General features: G+C 47.8%; 1 protein-coding gene across 2 annotated transcripts in view; it reads right to left on the bottom strand.

The window, feature by feature from the left end:
- The window catches only part of LOC128891518 (ras-related protein Rab-37-like), a 79307-nt gene extending 60993 nt beyond the window's left edge, over positions 1 to 18314 (bottom strand). The window contains exons 1-3 of one of the 2 annotated variants that reach the window (XM_054151039.1): positions 16217 to 18313; positions 8208 to 8323; positions 2304 to 2567 (exon numbers count right to left, since the gene is read on the bottom strand). In XM_054151039.1, the coding sequence (XP_054007014.1) occupies positions 2304 to 2567; positions 8208 to 8270 (327 nt within the window). In that variant the 5' untranslated portion in view covers positions 8271 to 8323; positions 16217 to 18313. Of the gene's footprint in view, positions 1 to 2303; positions 2568 to 8207; positions 8324 to 16216 lie in introns of both variants that reach the window. The other variant, XM_054151048.1, reaches the window with a different exon arrangement.
- Between the last annotated feature and the right edge of the window lie 1693 nt (positions 18315 to 20007).

Below are 20007 nucleotides of genomic sequence, written 5' to 3' on the forward strand. Positions count from 1 at the left end.
AGGGCTACGACCAACGGGTTTCCTCGTCGATTGAATTTTTGAATTCTTACGAATTTCTTATTGCTCATCTCGTAATCGCGTTGGTCGATGCACTTCGAAAGCGCGGCCTGCGTCTCGCCGATGATCACGACGGACGATCGAGCATTCGTCGAGGTACCGTTTCGTTGTATACATTGTAATTGAGCCTTTCGCAGCACAAAAAAAAAAAGTTGAGAAATGCGATCAGAATAAACTCTAAAATAAATTATTTATTATTCGATAGGCAAACAAATTTCGCTGTTTAATGGTGTTAATCTTTATCATTCGGAAGAGTTATAAATATAAAAAGTTGACTACACCGAGTGATTTGTAAAGTGAACGACTCAATTATTAAAACCCATACGTATTTTAATTCGCGCGTACGTTGCAGCGATTATTAAAATTCACGTGTGCGTTTTAATTACTGCAATTCCCCTTGCGTACGGTGATTTTTTAATCGAATCACATTCATCGGACCGTAAATAGCCCGAGGCACGCGAGGAAACTGTTTTTCGATCGAAAAAGAAAAGAATTCTCATGGAGCGAGGAGGTAAAGCGCGGAGTTGTTCGCCTCCACGCGCCTCCCTTCTTGCCGAAAGATTTGCAACAGTGGGGCCGGTTGCAGCACCGAGGTCTTCAATTATCCCTTATAGGAGTGAGTACTCGCTTGAAGAAAATGCGAGGCAAGAACCGGCTCGGGACCGTAGACCCCCTACCGGTTTTACTTCGCCCTCCCGATCAGTAGAGCGGTCCAGTCCTTCCCTCGAATCAGCTTAAGGATCCCCTCGTTAATTGCCGTGACATTCGAAGAATGCTTTCGCAGATCATACGGGCCCGACAGCGATCCGTATCGACGCGATTCGCTTAGCTATCCAACCCGATTGTCCTGTTATTCGTCTCCCATTATCTAATCTCGATTTGCATAAATAACGCTCTCTCCGACCGAGTAATTCTTGGTGCGGAGATCCTAGGTATAACAGGCGGAATAATTTTCCAATAATAGCAACGCGTGTTTAAACAACAGGAGCTACGAAGCTTGGTCCGATTCGAAAGCTCGCAAATTGGAGTAAAGTATAGGTCTGTTCCTCGCTCCTATTTACGAGGTTTCCGAGGATTTCGAATGTACAGGCGGAATAGTTCTTTAATAATAGCGACGCGTATTTAAACAGCGAGAGTCGGGAACTTTGGTGCGCGCACCCATTCTCTGCTCCGATTTTTTTAGCCTTCGGGGGATTTTAGACGCAGAGAGGGAGAGTGCTGAAGAGTCGAAGGAAGACTTCTTCTCGCGGCGACAGAAATAATGGAAAAGAAGGCCCGCGACAAGGACACGGGGGTAATAAGGGAAAAGGTTATAAGAGAAAAGCCATAAAGGGAAGGAAGCGGGGAGAAAATAAACCTGCGGCAAGAGGGAAGGGTGTAAGAGTAAAAGGAAGAAACAGTCGGTGGATGGAACGAGGAGTCGAAGAAGAGAGGATCGGTAAGAAGACGCTGAAGAAAAAGGAAGAACGGGGGCCCCGTTCGACGGAGAGGAACGAGATGAATCGACGGTGGAAGAGGGAGAAGGCGACCAAGGGGGGACCCCAGAAGAAAAGGAAGAAGGCGAAGGAAGGACGTAGGAATCGTCTTGGGGGCCGTACCACGGGTATAGTATGGACCTCGACATTCTCGATCATTATTCCGCTGGCTTGCCACGGGGAGGACAGCCTGACCTTGGCGGGGAAGGCATGACCGACCTTGTTGGTCCTACATCCACGGAACACTGTGTCCCATTCGTCATGCAAATGAGCTGGTAATGAATATCAAACGACGTTCTTGCGGGGAATATTTTCCGCGGGCAGATACATGCCGGGAATACTCGGAATATCTCGCGATACCTTCCCAAGGATGCCTTTCAGAGCCGACGTGGATCCATTGGAGGACGAAGTGACTCGCGAACGTCAGGTAGTCGTGATTGCGCGAAGTAACCTCAAATGAAGATTGTTTAGCTGAAGTTATTTCACAGGAATGCGTGGCCGTGTCTAGCTACCAACCAGAGATCTATCTGTTTAGGATACGTGTCCCAGAGACGTCAGTTTCGATTCAAGGATCCCTTACCCAACGAATGCGATTTACTAGCATTGGGATTCCACACAGCGTCGCCAAGGCTGCAAACACCACCGCGGAAATCCCATTTTTGTAAATTTATTTTCTCGACGGCGGCGTACAACGTCTCCTTCGACGGAACTGAATTCTATGCAAAGAATTATTTGCATTCTTCGACGTCGCGTTCGCCGAGGAAGACTCACCTTGCGCGCGGAGCCAGAATCCAGCTCCTTGGTCCTATTCGAGTCGCTGGCGACGTTGTAAACCCTCGACGTGGTCGAGGAGTAGCCGTAATTTTCGGCGAACACTTCCGCTGGTGGTTTGTAGTCCCGATATCCTGTTGGAGACGGAGTTGTGGTCAGTGGCTGGTCCGTGGTTCCGGGCGTCAGGCCAGCGGACATCGCGTTGGAGGCGTCGTCGTCCACTTCGAACACGTCGTCGCTCATGTTGTCGTCGCCGGTCATTACCTAAGAATAAAACATCTATTTAATCGTAGCGAATACTGTACAAAGTACGGCAAGGTTGGTCCAGATGGGAGGACACAGAAAGACAAACTTAACAAATTTTACTTGACACTTTCCGTGCTAGACATGCTCGTGAAAGTACTTGCGGAGTTAAAATTTTGTTCTTATACGACCCGATCAAAGTCGTAGACTTGCTTTCTGTAACACCAGAACTTTAGAACGAATATTAATTCCTTCCAGCCACAAATCGATCAACTTCGCTTTTCGAAAAATCTGAAATTTGAGTGTCGAAGTACTTGGTATAGTCACAACTTTTTACATTTATAATAACTTTCCTGAATAATCAAGATTAACGTCATTAAACGATAAACGTTATTACATCGCATTATTATTATTATTTGTACATTATTTCATTGCATTTCTCAACTTTTTGTTTTACAGAGTTAGTCGATTTGGCGCAATGTCAGCTCTCATTTCGTTTTAAATTCCGTGCTTTTTCTAATGTTTCAAGGATATCTTTCACCTAAATTTCGCCAGGAGCGAAAAAATTGCTCTTGTATCGTAAGAGTCCCCATCGGCGGGTCTCGCGTCCGGTTAATATTTTATTATAATCCGAAGGCCTCCGGCGGCGGGGGGAATCGCGGACGGTGAAGAAATGCACGAGGTGTATACCAGGCCGCGATAATTCTCTGCAAAACGAGGTCCCGCTGTCGCATTATCAAAGCTACCGAGAAAACCAGTTCGCAGAAGCACGCTCGTCCGGTCGCAAACAAACGCTGAAATAACTGTCCTTCGATAGGCCGACATCTCCATCGGTACGGCCCGTCGTAACGCCACGGCCTTGTAGCACTTAAAGCCAATTAGCAAGACCTTCTGTCCGCAACGATTTTGATTTCAACTTCGACTTCGACGCGCCACTCGTCTATCCTGGTCTCTTTAATCGAGTAGACGATAGGATTCGTCGTAGGGCGAACCTGGGTGCATTGGTTCCAACTGATTCGAGTAGGCAAGCAAGCATATCCACCGAACGAAGTCAAGAGTAACTGTATGTGAACCGCGATGTTGTAATCATCACGCGGTAAGATGTAATTAAGTAATAGCTGCAGATTGAACTATCGCACAGGAAGCTTTACCTAACCGTGTAAAATCTTCTCGCCGCTCCGAGTATTAATTCGATAATCATTAAGGTATAGGTACCGAGGTGCAATTAAATGATTAATGGGAGCACTCATCCTAACTATTCCGTCGTATGCTTCGCGGACGTTGAATCCTCCCATAACTCAAAGTGGCAACATCTATCCATCACTCGTTAGTCATTATGCCGTAGTGAGATTCAATTAAGTAATTGATGCCAAGACTCGGTCTAATTGTTGCATGGCATGCTTCGTTGAGGTTGAATCTTCTTACGATTCAAAGTGCCCAACCCCTTATTCACCGGTGGTTATTAGAGTGCACCAAGATACAATTAAGTGCTTACAGCAAATACTCAACCTAACTATTGCATAATATGGTTCGCTTAGGTAAAGTCCTCTTAGGACTGAGAATGTTAACTACTGATCATCAGTCCATGCTTATTACTGTACACCGAGATGCAATTAAGCGATCGTTGCAAAGACTCGGTTCGATTAATTGCACGGTATAACTGCACCCGAGTGAAATCCTCCGACGACTCGAACCGCCACCCGTCAGGGTGGGAAAAAATGAAATTAGATAATCGATGTTTACGCGACGTTTACCGAGCAGCATTCACGGGACTGCCGGAACCATTGTAATTTTCCATCTTTCGTGGTTCGTAATTCTCAGAATCTCCCTCGCTGCTCGGTTTTCTATTTGCAGCTGAATAGATGTAGATCTAAACTGTTTGTCTCCGAAGAAGACGTAGGAAGGAAGCAGACATCGTTCTGAAACATTCATACGCGACTCGGAAAGATCCAAGACTCGGCGTGAAAGAGAGATTACATCGGATTTCTTCGGCACCACTCCGAGCCAACAATGCTGTCATAAATCATGCATGACTCTCGTCTTCTCCCAAGCAAACCTATCGATTCCGAGGGGACATTTGGAGCTCCTCCATAAATGGTAGCACGGTGTAAATTGTGAATTTCAAAAAAGATACATTCGATATTGTTGGTCAAAAGTTGGTCCTTTTATCGCGATTTTTCACGACCGTATTTTTTCACAGTTTGCTCGTTAAAACATATTTTAAAGTATCATCCGCTAATCGAAATGTAATTTTTGTACATAAATAATACAAGTAATTTCCGATATCGTCATCCGTCAACGGTTATCCACCGAACCTATATTCGCAAAAACAATCTACAACGCGTATTCGGATCTCCGCTCCCTCCTACCATCGACGATAACAGATCACCTTTCCCATCTGTTTCTACGTCGTGGGAACTGTATTAACACCAAGATACGAAAACGGTATGGCAGGTATTTGTTGTGCTTCGAAGCGACCGTGACCTGCGAACCGAAACGAACGACAAGTTAGTTGTGCACGGTCTCTCGTTCCAATAGCATCGTTCGGTAAGAAATGATCGGGTCGTGTTGTCGACGACAGTCGGGTAACGGTTCGATAATTATCACCGAGTGCTCCCACGATTACGCGTTCTTATTAACTGAAACAGCACGCGAGTAATGCAGTTTCGAGTGCTATCCGCGACAGTGCTGATCCGGTATCAAACTCTCGTCGTTAAATTTTAGTATCATCTTAACGCGAGACGTTATCCTCCGCCTGAAATTCCGTTATAGCCAGTTTTATAGACTCAGATTTAATCGTCTTCCTTTCGTTCGTTTCTGTCATTACGCGTTTCTGAGACCTTCGCGATGACGCGAAACTTCATCGCTGGTCCTTGACAGAACAGATCGTTGAATTTTCTCGTCTTACCAGTGAGTGGATTTATTTAATGCATAAATCTTTCTTTAATAAAATAAGAATTAAACGAAGATAAATTTTATTACCGTCTACGAGTGACTGCGCCGACCCTCATTTTCTCGTCGTTACAAAACGATTTTCTTTTATCCTGGTTACGGTGGCTCGCGCACAAATAACAAGAGAAGGACGTTTAATTAATATCGCCGCTAACTAGAAGAGGAAAATATTGTAGACGTTCCCTCGGTTCGGATTATATCCTCCATTAAACACTCCGCGATCCGTGAGACAAAGATTGCGAATAGAATTAATCACTAGCTTCGATTCAGCATGCAGCAACACGAAGAACGGCTTATCGTTACTAACGGCTTCATTACTCGTAAATGACACGTTGCTCCTTTAAGATCGGTACACTGCTCGCAATCGTATACCATGCGATTTTTTTCTAGTCGGATGATGATACAGTCGCGCAATTAATATCTGCAATCTCATTACGTTTGCGACGAAACAGTATCCACGCGTCGTAGCGAGAAATTAAAACGAAAGCGAAACACTTACCAAAAATAATGAATTCCCCGATGCAACGAAAGCGTCGTCTGAACGCGATCAATCACGCCGGAGCCTCGCGTCCGCCGCAATAATTTAATTAAAACGACGTTTCCGTCCTCCCCGCGCGCTACACGCGCTATGATCCTGACCCGTTTTCCCTCGAGAATGCTAATTCGTCGCTTTACACGGCGCACCTAATTGGTACTTCGCCTCTATAGGGATCAGTCTGATAAATTCATGGGGCACGAGTGTCGTTTGTAGTGGCTAGGGGTGGGACTATCCCTGATTCCGATGCCAGCTGACACGGGGCGGTCTGCACGATGCAGAGAAATGGAGGGCAAACCAATGCGAGTTCACGCACTTTGAAACTTCTTTCCCTTGGCTCTTTTGTATACTCGTTCCAAAGAATTTTGCAATTTTTTCCAAGAGTTTCGCCATTTTTCCAGTAACAAATTATTTCCATTGGACCTTCCTTCCGTTTGTTCTTTAACACTTCGAATGACAAGGAACGATATATCGCTGCTCGAAGCTCCGAATGCTATAACTCATTAAAAAAATCAACTTTGCTTTACAAAAATTACGTCGATATCTAATGCACGTAGATTTATTCGTGCAAATCTATTTATGTTTAACCTATAAAATTGATCGAAATAGACCTTTTATTGTACAAGCATCTTTGATTTAAATTATCTGCCACTTCTCGGATAAGTGTAGAAATTTCCTCTGACACTCAAAGAGTTAACGAGAAATGAACGGTACGGAGTACGCCCAATTTGAATCATGATTTTTCAAGAAATAAACCTGAAGGACGATTCCGTTCAAGTGTCCACCGTGACAGACGTGCATCAAAAAACAAAATCCTGAAGCTCTTACAAGAGAACGTTTTGCAATAAAAAAAAGTGAGCTACTCCAGAGATGTTAATCAACGTACAGGCAGTGACATTTCCTGGCAAAGTAATTTCAACGGGAAAGGGAGAGGGGAGGGAAGTATTCAAAGCTCGTCTGTGCGTAGTTGGAAAGGACGTCGCGCGGAGTTTGAGCACAGAGAAGGAAGAGGAGCGTTCGCCAGATCTCCATCGAGCCGTGATAAATTCCCCAAGAGCCGTGGCGCGCGTAGCGGGAGAGATCCTCGATCGGGATCGATTCGAGACGATCGATGGTAAGGTCCCCACGACCTGCGTGCGTACTGTCGACTCGCGGAATACTTGCAGCACCGGTTTTCGAAGCGCGTTGCTCAACGACGGCCAGGTTCCGCGCGGCGATAAACTTGCCTCTGGTAATTGGCTTGCGAAATCATCCCTCCCCTTCGAAACGCCGCGACACTTTGAAAAATACCCGCGGGATCGTGATCGTCGGTGATCTCGCCGCCGACTGGCACAACGGATCGTTCCTGCTCTTGTGGCAGACGTGTCGTCAAAGTTTAACGTGTTTGACGAGCTATAGATATGACCAGGAGTTTCTTTTCAATTTTTATCGAGTAGGTGAGAAATCCTCGAAGGATTTTCGAGCGTAATACCGTAAAGCATCGCGGCCCAGACTCCGTGATTATCGCGGAAATTGCACTTATTTCTGGACGGTTCTACCAGAGTTTAAAATCTTGAAACTGATCAAGTCGATGACACTCGGGGAACAATTGAATCAAGCATTTTGTTTGCCTTGAGTAATTTTGTCGCGACAAGAAATGGCACGTCTAGAATTTGCGACGAGCAGTAAACTACAAATTCTATCGTTTGCATCAAACACTTTGACGATGCTCCTATAAATAACCGCGGAATACTCCTGCAAGGCCGTGATTAATGTTCTGATCTAATATCCCGAGATTAAATCGGTCGTAATAAACTGCTCGTTGCCTCTTCCGAGTCGAACCGCATAAAAATACGAAGTAGATTTGGAAGAAGCCTCTTAAACTCCTGACGAATTGCGAATTAAAGTCCACCAGCGAGCGTCATTTTTCAAACATTTTTTCCTCGCGTTTCGTTTCAATTTTTCGAGCAGTTGTAGCCAGGTTATCAGTTACCTAATTTACGAAGCACAATTTTGTGATACCGAGCAGAACAAGAGCGAAACAAGAATTCTCTCGTAGCTTTTCAGAAACTGTTTTCATCTTCGTTCGCTGGGAGTTTTTAATTAAAAACGAATTTCACCCATCCGTGGGGTAAAATCGCGTGGTTTTCTAAGGGTCGAGGGTGAAAATGCGAGCCCTTGGAGAGAGTACTTACGTTGAGAGACGCGGAGGCGGGAACAGTGACCATGACTGGGACATCACCACTGCCACCCCTCATTTTGTCCCTTTATACAGCCCACCACCCTTGTTCAGCGACGTCACATCAGATCTCTGTTAACACAGAAAGCACCGTTGCTCCGTAAACGAGAGTAAGCTTGTAAGCTTGTAATTTGATTCGGGGGAATTTGCGCGCGGTTCGACCAACGGTGTCGCGCGTTGTACGCCTACAGCGTTTACCAGTGTTCGAGCGAATAATAATTCAGAACATATTCCTGTCATTTCCTACCTCCCAAACTATTCTTTGTCTCCATCCGCATGCTCGAACAAGCTTCTCGTAATTGAAAACTCATATTCCCGATTATTCGCAAACTTTCATCGATGTCTGATCGTGTTACGTTACCGAAACATCGACAGGTTTTATCGTTATTTCCCGTGCGACAATTTTCGCAGGCGATGAAATTTTTAACGATGTTTGCTCAACTGGTTTCCACGTCCGAGCCGAGCTTTTTCGCGCGCTAACGAACTTTTTTTTCCCTCGGAAATTCGCGACGGCCGTCAGGGACGTTAGCATTGCATTAAATTTATGCGAAAGTTTAGCAGCGCCGAAGATTGTTCAACGTCCTCTGGATAAATCTGATCCGTTTACGCGAGCGTGGCTCGGGGGTGGGTGAAAACTCTTCGCGCCGGAAGCTCCGCCTAATTGCTGGATGAAACATCCCGTTCAATTTACAGCCAACGCGACTTTTAGCAATGTGCAACCTCGCGGAAAAAATCGCGCAACTGGAAAAAATGTAAATTTCATAGCAGAAACCGTATAGGAATTTAAACATGGAGGTAGAGTGTTATACGATATGTTTCGTCTAGGAAAAATCCTTTCAATCTTTCACGTCAGCTTTTGCTCCTTTAATACTTATTAAAATCCTCTCGCCACTTAAAGAATCAACCTCTGCATTCATAATTTATCATTCCAATTCTAATATATTTCGTTATATTTCATTCCTAAAGTCCCAAAGTTTTGCTTAAGTATGGTTCGCGAATTACAGGCTGTCACTGTTCCTGTTACCATCTCCGCGTAATCGTTGAATGTGTCGTAACTTGTCGACAGCTTTGATACCGGCTGATAAATGCACTCCACCGATAGATACACGCGGCTGGGTTTGCATACAAACACCGGATACAACGTGATCTATGTGTAATACGCTTGGTAATGGTAGTTGAAAGATTTGAGACTTGTCAGCGGCTGTTGAATACGCGGCGAGTTGTTAAGAACTGTCGAGTAGGCGACGACTCGTTGACGCCAGCGTCTAGATTTGCGCGTAAGCGATTGCTTGACTTGTACGCAATGATCGGTTGCAAATTGCCGTCGAAGGCTTTGTATTCCATTGACAACCGTTTGATGTCTATCGACATACCGGTATATAATGAACGTACGCCTAATCGATGAATATCCACCCAACCGTAAGTGGCAGACAATCGATGCATCTAAATTTCCGCGTAACCGATGGATATACCATAACTTACGCAATGAACTAGCGTGGTCGAAGGGTTTGAGACTCGTTGATATCCAGTGTAGACCAACAAGTTAGATTAATTAAGATAGAAAGCACAACATATTATCAGTTAAGAAGTGTCAGATACATGACAACTTGTTAGTTACCGCGGTGTGGTTGCTTATGACTAATGGGTACCCCTTGATTTGTGTACAATGGTCACCTGCGAAAGTTGTCAAACGCTCTACGACCTGTCAGGTGGCTCGTGGCCCAGCTGTGCGGAGAATACACCTGAAAACGTGTACGTACACTCGTTCAGCTCGGTTACGAGTACTTTTACCCGATTGCACTCGGTATCATGATGTGCTTGTTGCTCCAGCGATGGGCCAACGTGTATTCACCTTTTGTCCCCGTGATTTGGAATCTCGCGCCGTGTTTCTCTTCCGCGATTGTACCTGAATCTTCGTTCCAGATGGGATCGATGGTTGTGTGGACCGTTGCCAGGCTGCTATCGCGATTTCTGTTTCTGTTTCCTTGCGGCGGAGTTGTTCCGAACGACATCGTCGCTTTTAAGCTTCGTTTTCGTGTACACGGTAATACCTCTTTACTCGTATTTGCCCCGTAAGCATGTCGCGACCGTTCCTCGGAGTACATAGACCAGAATTCGAGGAATTCTCAGATTGAACCTCTTATAGTATCGAATTTCGAGAAACCAATGGCAGCAAATGGAATCGCATAAAGTTGATGTTATTTTGGAATTTAATTTCCATCGGTAGCTCCGAGTAAATAACACTCAAGGAATAAATTCTCTCGCTGGAGAATCATCCCCATCAGCGATGACAAGTTTATCCCGACTGAACGTCTCTCAAACGTACACCAAAACACGCCATGTTCATTGAATAATCCCATATACAACAGAGGGTAATACCATTTGTCCAGCACACACTGGCGGCCCATCATAAATTCTCTTTAAGGACTAATTTTGCCATATTCCTCTGTTGTCCAATTCTGCCGACTCGCAATCGCAAGTAGCCAACGCTTGCTCTGTCTCGTATCTCTGCATCCTCCTCCTCCTCGTCGTATTCCAGCGGGCCAATATGAACCAACGACGAGGAACCCTTCGTCTCCTTTCCTCGGGCTCGCAAACGAAAGTACATACATACTCGATCCTTTATGCACTTCGAGTGAGTTCGCTCCATCCTGCTCCTCGTCGTTAACGCGGCATCTCCGTCCTTATCGCGTGAACGCTCTTCAACGAGTCTCGGTGTTCCACGCGTTCCAAGTACCCGTCTCTGTCGAGCAACCCGGTTCCATCGCGCACTCCGTCTTCGTCGAATCCGTAATAGTTCGTTTACCGTCTTCCAAGTCAACCTCTCTTCGTCGTACTCGCAGCGAATACTATCGTCTTCTCCCTTCCCTAGCAGCTTTGGCCTCTCATTCAAGCTCTAGCTGGCTCTTCCTCTCTTCAACCCAGCGGTATGTGACTATACCGCGTCGTTCCTCTTCGTCGCACGGGTAGACCGCTCCTCCTCCGACAGACTTGCGTGCACAGTTCTTTTTTCTACACCGACTGTTCCTGGGAGTATCGTATATCGCTCCTTCTTTCTATCCTCGTCCTCGTCCACCTCTTCCCTCGCATAATTCTGTCTTGTTCGGTTTCCCGCATCGTTCGTTCTCTCTATCCTCGTTCTCGTCCACTTCTTCCCTAACATCCGTCCACTTTGGGTTCTCGTATCGTTCCTTCTTTCTATCCTCGTCCTCGTCCTCTCCCCAGGCATCGCTCCGTCTTCTTTGGGTTCCGTGGAACGACTCTGTTCCCCCCTGTATCACCCCTCGTCGACCCTGTTCCAAACTCGCGTCATGCACGTATTTTTTTGGTATAATAGCGCTCTCTCGCTTGGCTTAACTCCCGTTCGCGTCGGTTCTCTCTGATAGCGCCGCGTCGCCTCGTCCTTGTCCGGCCCGTTGGAGGGAACACCTCCTCTCCCTTTTCCTGCTCCGTCGATCCTCGTCGCTCCAGGGTGTCGTTTCGCGGCTCTGTCTTCGTTTCTCGAGCTCATCTCGCAGCTTGTTGGTTACCAGACGTCTGTCTCCGTCGCTCGTCGGGTTTCTCGCGTCGGCACGGAACGAGGAACGGGTTCCGTTGGCGGTCTCTGTTGCACGCTCCCTGCGTGGCCCACCCACCGCAATAAGTTCCACCCGCCCACGTTACCTCTCACGCACTTCTGCCGCGCGATCATCCGTTGCGAATTGGAAAGCAGGCGCGTCGGTTATCTCTTCTGTCGATCTCTCTCCGCGCGGCGATCTTTCTCCGACGCTTGTTCGCGCGCTGGACCCCTTCCCTTCCTCGCGGATGCTGGAAGAAAACGGGAGGAAGTGGACGAACTTTCGAAATCGACGTCGCTGATAAGGTCGACACGGTATCGACGAACGGTCTAACTCTGTCGGAAGAGGAGGAATCGATCCGCACCCCATCGATTTTGACCTGCTCCCGCGGGCTGATAGAGTAGATGTCTCTCGTGCAGAGTGGAGAGATGGAAATGTTAAACAGTCTGATAAATAGAAAAGAAGTAAGAGTAGGAGTGTTTTAATTGCTCCAAAGTATAGAAGCTTGACAGCATAGACGTTCGCGGGTCTTCAGAGGTCGTCGTTGAGATGGTCGAAGACTTTCAGCGGTAATCGTGCGCGCTTTTCTGCGAGAGGGAAGGTCGATTTGCAAGAGAGATTCCTTTGTTGTCCTTGAACTCGCCGGCCGTGTACTTCCTCGGTCGTTGTTTCCTCGACTAGCACGGTCAGTCAAGCGAATCGTACTCATGCTCGGGAGCTTTATTGTGATCCGTCCGCGAACAAAGCCTCCTCTCATCGCCTGCCCGTGAACCTTGACGGACCATGACGCTGACGTTCGTCTAGCCGCGTTCCAATTAAATTAAGACCAGCTCCTGTTTCGCGTCCCGAAAGCCCCTAGACGTACGGAGCGAAGATTTCTGCTCTTCCTCGTCCTGGAAACGATCCTCGTTATTTTTTCTTTCTCGTCGTCGACCTGCTTCGGAAACACTCCTGCCTTTCTAAAAACGCATCGACGTCGAAGTTTCCAGGTCGATTAACAACCCTTATCGGCGAGAGGGAGCGAAGCTTCCCATTTTCCGTTGGCGAAATCATGGCGATGCGGTCGATAATGGTGTGCGGCCCTAATGAGAGGCTCGGCTCGATCGGGTAAAAGGCCATCGGGGTCCGTGGATCGTACGGGGTCCCGTGGCACGACCGCACGCCATAAAAGCGCTCTCTATATTTAGCCACGCTTGCCCATGTGTTCCCCACCTACGTCGACCAGCGCCAACCTCGCACGTGTTTTACGACGCCGCGTGATCTCGGCGTGTTTGCGCGCACACCCGACGATTCGTGTTCCTCGGGTCGTTCCAACCCTCTCGCGACCCTGTTCGCTCGCGGTAACCCTCGGACGTCCATGGTTCAATGCAAATGGCGATCGGAAATCAAAGATTTGCGAGATTATGAAGTAGGAGAAAATTAACTTCGCTTCTTAGAAATTTCCAGCCTCTAAACCGCTATATTCTATTATATCCAGCGAAACGACTACGCCACGTCCAAGTTTTCCCATCTGTTAATTATACGATGCAACGAGCACGATCAACGGTAAACAACGACGTTAATGGCCGATCGGTAATCGATGTCACTCGTTGATTCAACGCTCCTGGCAATTTATAATTCCACGTGTCAGATCGCCGCGGCAGATAACGCGACTAATAAAGATCGATCGTATCCGAAGTCGCGGTAACGCAATTTGTGTCAACGACTGAGGATTGGAGCGTATCGCTGCTACACCGCTCTGTTTACTTTCGCGGTGGAGAGCTCTTTATTATCGCCATCTGAATTACGCCGATCGACGATCGAGATCTGCTGCGCCGATCGATACGTACAACCAATCATTTGCTCGATTACGAACGGTAGCGATCGAACGATCCACGAACGCCGAAGATCACGACTCCGGTTGTCGACGCTCGAACAGTCGAACACGCATCGGTTCGGTAGCGTATTATTTTAATGCGACCCTATACATTCCCCTACTCGAACAACATTGGGCGTATAGTCAAATGCATGGTTCCACGAGGAGCTTGTCACTCGTGCGCGTAGCCTGTTCGCGTATTCAACTGTGTTTCAATTATATTTGAGTAAGCGAGTACGTGGAGAACCCTTGATTGCATAGCTTAGCAGTCCAGCTTTCCAAGTATACATGGTGTTCGACGTTTCTTTCATCCTCGATACATTTATCTCGTCTTCGCCACTAGCATAGAGCTTGGAAAATCTGGCAGAGTTGCTTTTGGGACACCCTGTACAGCCGCGGGTCGTCACGATGGGACTCGGAGTTATCGCGATGGAGACGATAAAATTAACGACACCGAGGACTTACGTGCAACAACGTCCTCGCCGCGGGGTCGGATCGACTTTCGCTATTGTTGCCGAACCACCGTCACGTACACGACCCGCTGCGGTATGCGATCCCAGCTTTCTAATCCGCCGATTTCGCGTCTCGATCCGATTTCCATCGACTCTCGAAGTAGGACCGATTTCCATCTCCTGTCAAAGATTCCATCGATCCTTGGTTTCGGATTTGGTTCGCGGAAACGTTTCAGACCGATCGATACCGATACAGACATTTCTGCACCCGAAGCGTAAAGATGTCGCCGCGACACAACTTTCGCTCGTATTTTTTCCAATTAGGTTCAATTCGAAGCAGGAACGAGTACGAAGAATCCGCCGGATGAATTCAACGAAGTTGCCAAATTGAAGTCACGGTAGTTTAATTAAAAAGTGGAATTACGTTGTCGAGTACCGCGCGGAAAACCGTGAACAATAGAAGCCAGAAATGCGACGAGGTTTATTGCGCGCGTACATCGAAAGATAAAACTGGCGCATGTCGCGTACTTGACGTTATTATTAGAACCGGCATCCGGATACGTCGTTTTACGGAGTAATGGCAAAAATGATAATATCGTTAACGATAATGGCGCGCGAACACGCGAGAGGGAAGTAATAGCGTCAATCTAGCGCCGGTCTCGTCGTTTATAGCAGACAAAAAATTTAATCGCTAACGAAATCACAACGTAGTATACGAAAACAAGACCTCGAGTGGTGGGAAACTTGTTAAAAGTTTCGATTATTTTCGATTTATTTTCGAACGTTGGATCGGTTCCTCGGGACACCCTGTATATAATCGCGGCAAACGCGGCATTTAATTAATTAAAATTTCATGAAAGAGAAGTGCCAATTCTGTTATCGGGACTCAGCCTTTTGCGAAACGTTAAGCGATACCTTGGCGTCGGCTGTAATTGAAAATAAGCTTAATGAAATTGTCGGTGTAGTTATGGTAAATTTCTCATCGGCGTAATTAGTCGCAGAAACCGGTATTCGTTACGATGCTGTTTCCCTGGCGCGATTATTGGCGCTTATTATAGCGTTTCTCGATATGTGCGAGGAAACTAGGTTAAAAATGCGATACGCGGACTTATGTAAACGCAAAATTGCTTCTTTGCGCGACGAACGCTGGTCAACAATTTGCTATCGTTACGACTACTCGAATACCTTAATTGTTAGATGGACGAACGAGTCGGGTGAGTCACAGGCATCGTTGCGCAATATCGCTTAATATAAGAAGCAAAAGTGGACAAACTTTCCGCCGAATATTTTGCGAAATACGCGCCTACTCTGTCCTGCAAATGAAATTCTACATATTATTAAACGAGCAAGCGGTAAACTTGTTCATCTTTTAATCTTTTCTGCGTGTGCATCGTTACGCTCGACGAGAATGCACGAGCCACGACTTTGAAACCACGGTTCGATATCGATTAAATGCCAGTGGCAAAGGTAAGCTCGACCTCCATCTTGAAATTCCGTCTTGTGCCTTATCGTTAACGTCAAGGTCAACCGAACGATAATTTATTCAAAAAGTTCGGTGTTGCGAACCCGCGCGATCAATCTTTCTATCGTCAACTTCGAAAACTGTTCGCATATTCAACCTACGAAACAAACTTGGAAATAAATCGCTATACAGAGGCGTTCGCTGTCAACTATTCGAATAATATTCCGCTTCACCGAAAGCTTCCGAGAACCCAGCATCCCTCGTCACCTCCGAAAGGGTGAGAGCTGCGTCACGAACGCCAACGACCACTGACCCACATACCGAGCCCCCCCGGCATCCAGAAAAACATCAACATTCCACCATCCCCAGGCATCCATTCCCATAGGACACCGTCGACAATTTCGACCACTCGAAAACGCGCTCTCACCCCCCACTGCTATCCTGGAAAACACGTTGCAACCCTCCGGCACGCTTACGTGTGTCCACGTACCGCGGTAGAACCAACGCGCATCCCCGAATCGCTAGCTGGAAGCACGAAACCCCCATGCGCGAGGACTTGATCCTCCTCGTTCAAGTGAAAAGGTGCACGGGGTATTCCACGCACAGCTATCGTCGCGTGTCCTACGAAGAGACGCTCACCTTTGAACGCTCGCGTCGGCTCGACCCAGTTGTAGCCGAGAACGGCTGGTCCGCTTATCGATCACACGCTCCACCCACGAAAATCACGAGCGCACTGTACCAACTCTATGAGAAGCGTTTAACCATTGGGATCCGGCACTGTCCGCCTCTGCTAGCCACCGATAGTTTTGGGTCACGTGTTAGGGTCGAGGACCACCGTGTCACGATATCGTTCAGGACTCGGTTTCACCGCAGAGCCGTTGGTTCGCTTATCGATCGCGCGTTCCACCCACGAAAACCGCCCCAGTGTCTCGTGCAAACTCCATCGAAAGGATCTCTCTGAATCTGGCACTGTTCCGATGTCCCTGTTGCCCACCGGTAGAGTTCCGCGATGGGTCACGTGCCAGAGTCAACGAACACGGTGTTAATTGTCGTTGGAGGTCCAGTTGCACCCGGGAACCGTCAATCCGTCTATCGATCACGCGCTCCACCCGCGAAAACACCCCCTGTGCACCATAGAAACTCAATCGAAAGCGTCTCTTCGAATCTTGCACCGTTTCGTCGCCTGTGCTGGCCACCAGTGGAGTTTTGCGATAGGTCGCGGGCCGGCGTCACGTGACGATGTCGAGGAACGTGTCGTCGTCAAGGGACGCAGTGTCGTCGCGGAACACGGTGTCGTCGGGCCGCGAACAGGGTGGAACGAGTCTTGGCAAGCGTCGTTGCACGGTGTCGAGCTGGGAAACTCTGTCGTTGGTCGTGGTGTGTTGCGGTTAAAGCCGTAGGCGAGGGCCGCAACCGAGAGAACGTGTGCGGAACGGAAGGAAAGGAGGACGCACGCAAGCGCAACCAGCCGTCGTCCTAACCTCCACTCGATAACGTCGTCCTCGTCTCGACGTCGAATCTCTCGCTGGTGGTCGTGTTACGTCAGCAGTGTACGTGTTGCATCACTTGTGACGCGTGCGCGCACGTGGCCTTCGAGGTTTGACAAGGTGCATCGTCGTGTAGCTGCGTGCCGGTGCGTCCGACCAACGGTTGTGCGGGACGGCCAGATTGATGGGACGTTGTTGAAGCGAAAGGGAAAGGGGAGTCCTAGCGTCGAGATTGTGCACCCTATGGGGTTACTTTGTTGGGGTGTTTTGGGGTAGGTTCGGATTCTCGTGCGCGTAGCTTCGGAGTGACGAGTTATCCTCGGTGTCCCGGTGATAGCGGCGGAAGCCGGATAAAAAACGAGGGTTGTTCGAATCGAGCGTTGTTTGATGAGATTGCGTGAGAAAATGGATGGTTGCGAGAATTCTTTAGATCGAGCGTTGCGTCGCGAAACTTGTAGCGAATGAACGAAAGAGGAAAATGTTCGGTTTGTTTTCTACGCCGAGATTTTTGCTAGGACGAGATTTGACGATACACGGGAAACGTTTGGTGAAAGGGAAAGAACCTAAATATGCATCGGGGACAATCCACCCCCGGTTGAAGGAGAGTCCGCTGTATGTCGGTTGCACTTGCGCAGAATGCTTGGAGTATTTTATGAATGAAAGCGTGCGCTAACGATCGGTCAGATTGAGGATTCTGCTTCGGTGACCCGTTGTAGAATAGCAGTTCGTCGATTAACAACTGCGCAAACAGAAAGTTATACAACTTATCGATTCGCGAGGTGATGGACCTTTCGGTTTGCGTAACCGATTGCGTGAATATACTCACGATCATCCCGGATTATCGCGTAACATAAGTGACAACGAATAACGCTACATTCGACTTTACGACATTCGCGACGTTTAGCTCGAAGAGGAGTCCGTCCGATCGTGCAGAAGAAACCGAAGTGGCGATCATTGTTGCGCGTCCAACGACCTCGAGATTCCGCTATGCGAAAACGGGTGAAAGACCACGAGAAGAATACTGGGTGACTGAAATGTCGCGCAGTCTGTATTGAAGTTACCACTGATCTGGATACGGATTGCGTGACTTTTCGATCACCCTGTGTGAACCGCATCCCTGAAGATACAAGGGTGTTATCTCTTCCGGAAATTTGTGATCTATCGCTGCGTCTACTCTAGGGTGCAAGTGTTATTACTCCAAGACAAGTCGTGTCTCGGAATTTAATAAAGAAGCTTTCATTGTGAGTGTACTTTCAATTCCATTCTTCGACCTTCGATAACCACGAACAATTTCATTTCGATTCGTTTACCTTTCCCAATAAAAAATCCACCCTTCGAAACCTGCAAACGAGATCAACGTCTCCAAACGTCGCGTCGCATGGCCAGAGCCCTCGCAATTTCTCGCGTGATTTTCCGCAAGCCCGTGGTCCGGGTGTTCGCGGCCGATAAAATCGCAACCCCTAGCGCGGACTTACCAACCCCTCGTCGCGAGATCGAAGAGGAAAAGCAACCCCTGACGTAGCGAGAAGTACGCGGAGAGAACCCGTCGTTTCAGGGGTTGGTGAATCGGAGTTGGGCATGCGCAGATCGAGGAAAGCTTCCCGGAGAAGTTCGAAAGCTCGCCACGGGATGGCGACGCTTCTCGAGGAAGCGACGTTCGACCCCTACGAGAGCCAAGGGCGAATCGGCCAATCGGGGAAGGAGAACGGCTCTGTAGTTTCTGCAATTCGGCGAGTAGACCGCCATTTTCGGCCGGCCCTCTTCGATCGCCGACTATGCCGCCGACCGATGATTAACGACAGCGGCTCCCTTCGATCCTCCGAAATCGCGCGACGATTTTCGAAGAAGGTTTGATCGAGAATCCGAGGCAGGAAGTACACGACCAAGCTATCTTTCGCCAACCAAGTATTGCTTAGCGACCATTTGCTTCCTTCTTCTAGATCATATTGAAATTGGTTAAGACCAAAGACTACCATCATCTCACGCGTCAACGTCTGACGTTCATACCTACGCGGAAGCATGTTCGCGTTTACTACATCAAACGCTACCAGCATTAGAATGCGAAAAGACGCTATAGCGATACTTACGTCATCCGGTGTTGAAATGCTAATCGCAAGCACATGCTCGCGACATGTACGATGACCGTCAAAGATTGTCTCGGTAGAGCCACTGGAATCCACGATTTCGATATACGCTCCAGTGCCGACACTTGGCTCTATGCGCGAACGAATAAACAAAGTTCGACGGTTTTCGTGCCAGTCTCCCTAAATAATCGGCTATTTTAGTCTCTCAACGAGGTGTGCAGTAACTTCCGAACTGGCATGTTTCTACTATTTGAAACAGTTTGGACTGCGACAAGAATGTAGTTGAGAGCTTTCACGACCCTCCGATCGATAAATAATTTCAGTTTTATAAATAATAGAGTTTTCAAATCGCGCCGGGTCTCCCGGAGCGACGTCGGTCGCGCCTTCCATCGGAAAATCAAATTACATCAGAATTACAGGCATTATAGCACCGCGAGCGTTAAAAGCTTAACAGCTTCGTCGTAAAACCGTCTGGAACATGCAAATCTTTCATCGATTTTACATAGTCGAGTCAGCCCACGGAACCCCAACCGCGTTCGACTTAATTATACCTTGAAAGTATGATACACTCGAAGCTGGTCCGCAACACGTTAATCATCGTGTCGCGTTTGTCGCAAATTGCAAGTTGCGACGTAAGCGCGCGCTCGAGCTGCCGCTCAGAACTTCTTCGATGTCTTTCGTCGATCGTCTTCGGGTACATCTCGACGAGATGAGCAAGATCGTCGAAGACAAGCGTAATCGCTGGACTTTCCGAGCCAATTAAACTCTGTATCCGTCGAGTTATATTCGCGATTTACAAGACATATGTCGTACGTCAATTTTCATTACATTCACGTTTTTATACGTCGTTGATGGTTGC

The sequence above is a fragment of the Hylaeus anthracinus genome, unplaced genomic scaffold (assembly GCF_026225885.1).
Source record: "Hylaeus anthracinus isolate JK02 unplaced genomic scaffold, UHH_iyHylAnth1.0_haploid 12002, whole genome shotgun sequence".
NCBI classification, from domain to species: Eukaryota; Metazoa; Arthropoda; class Insecta; order Hymenoptera; family Colletidae; genus Hylaeus; species Hylaeus anthracinus.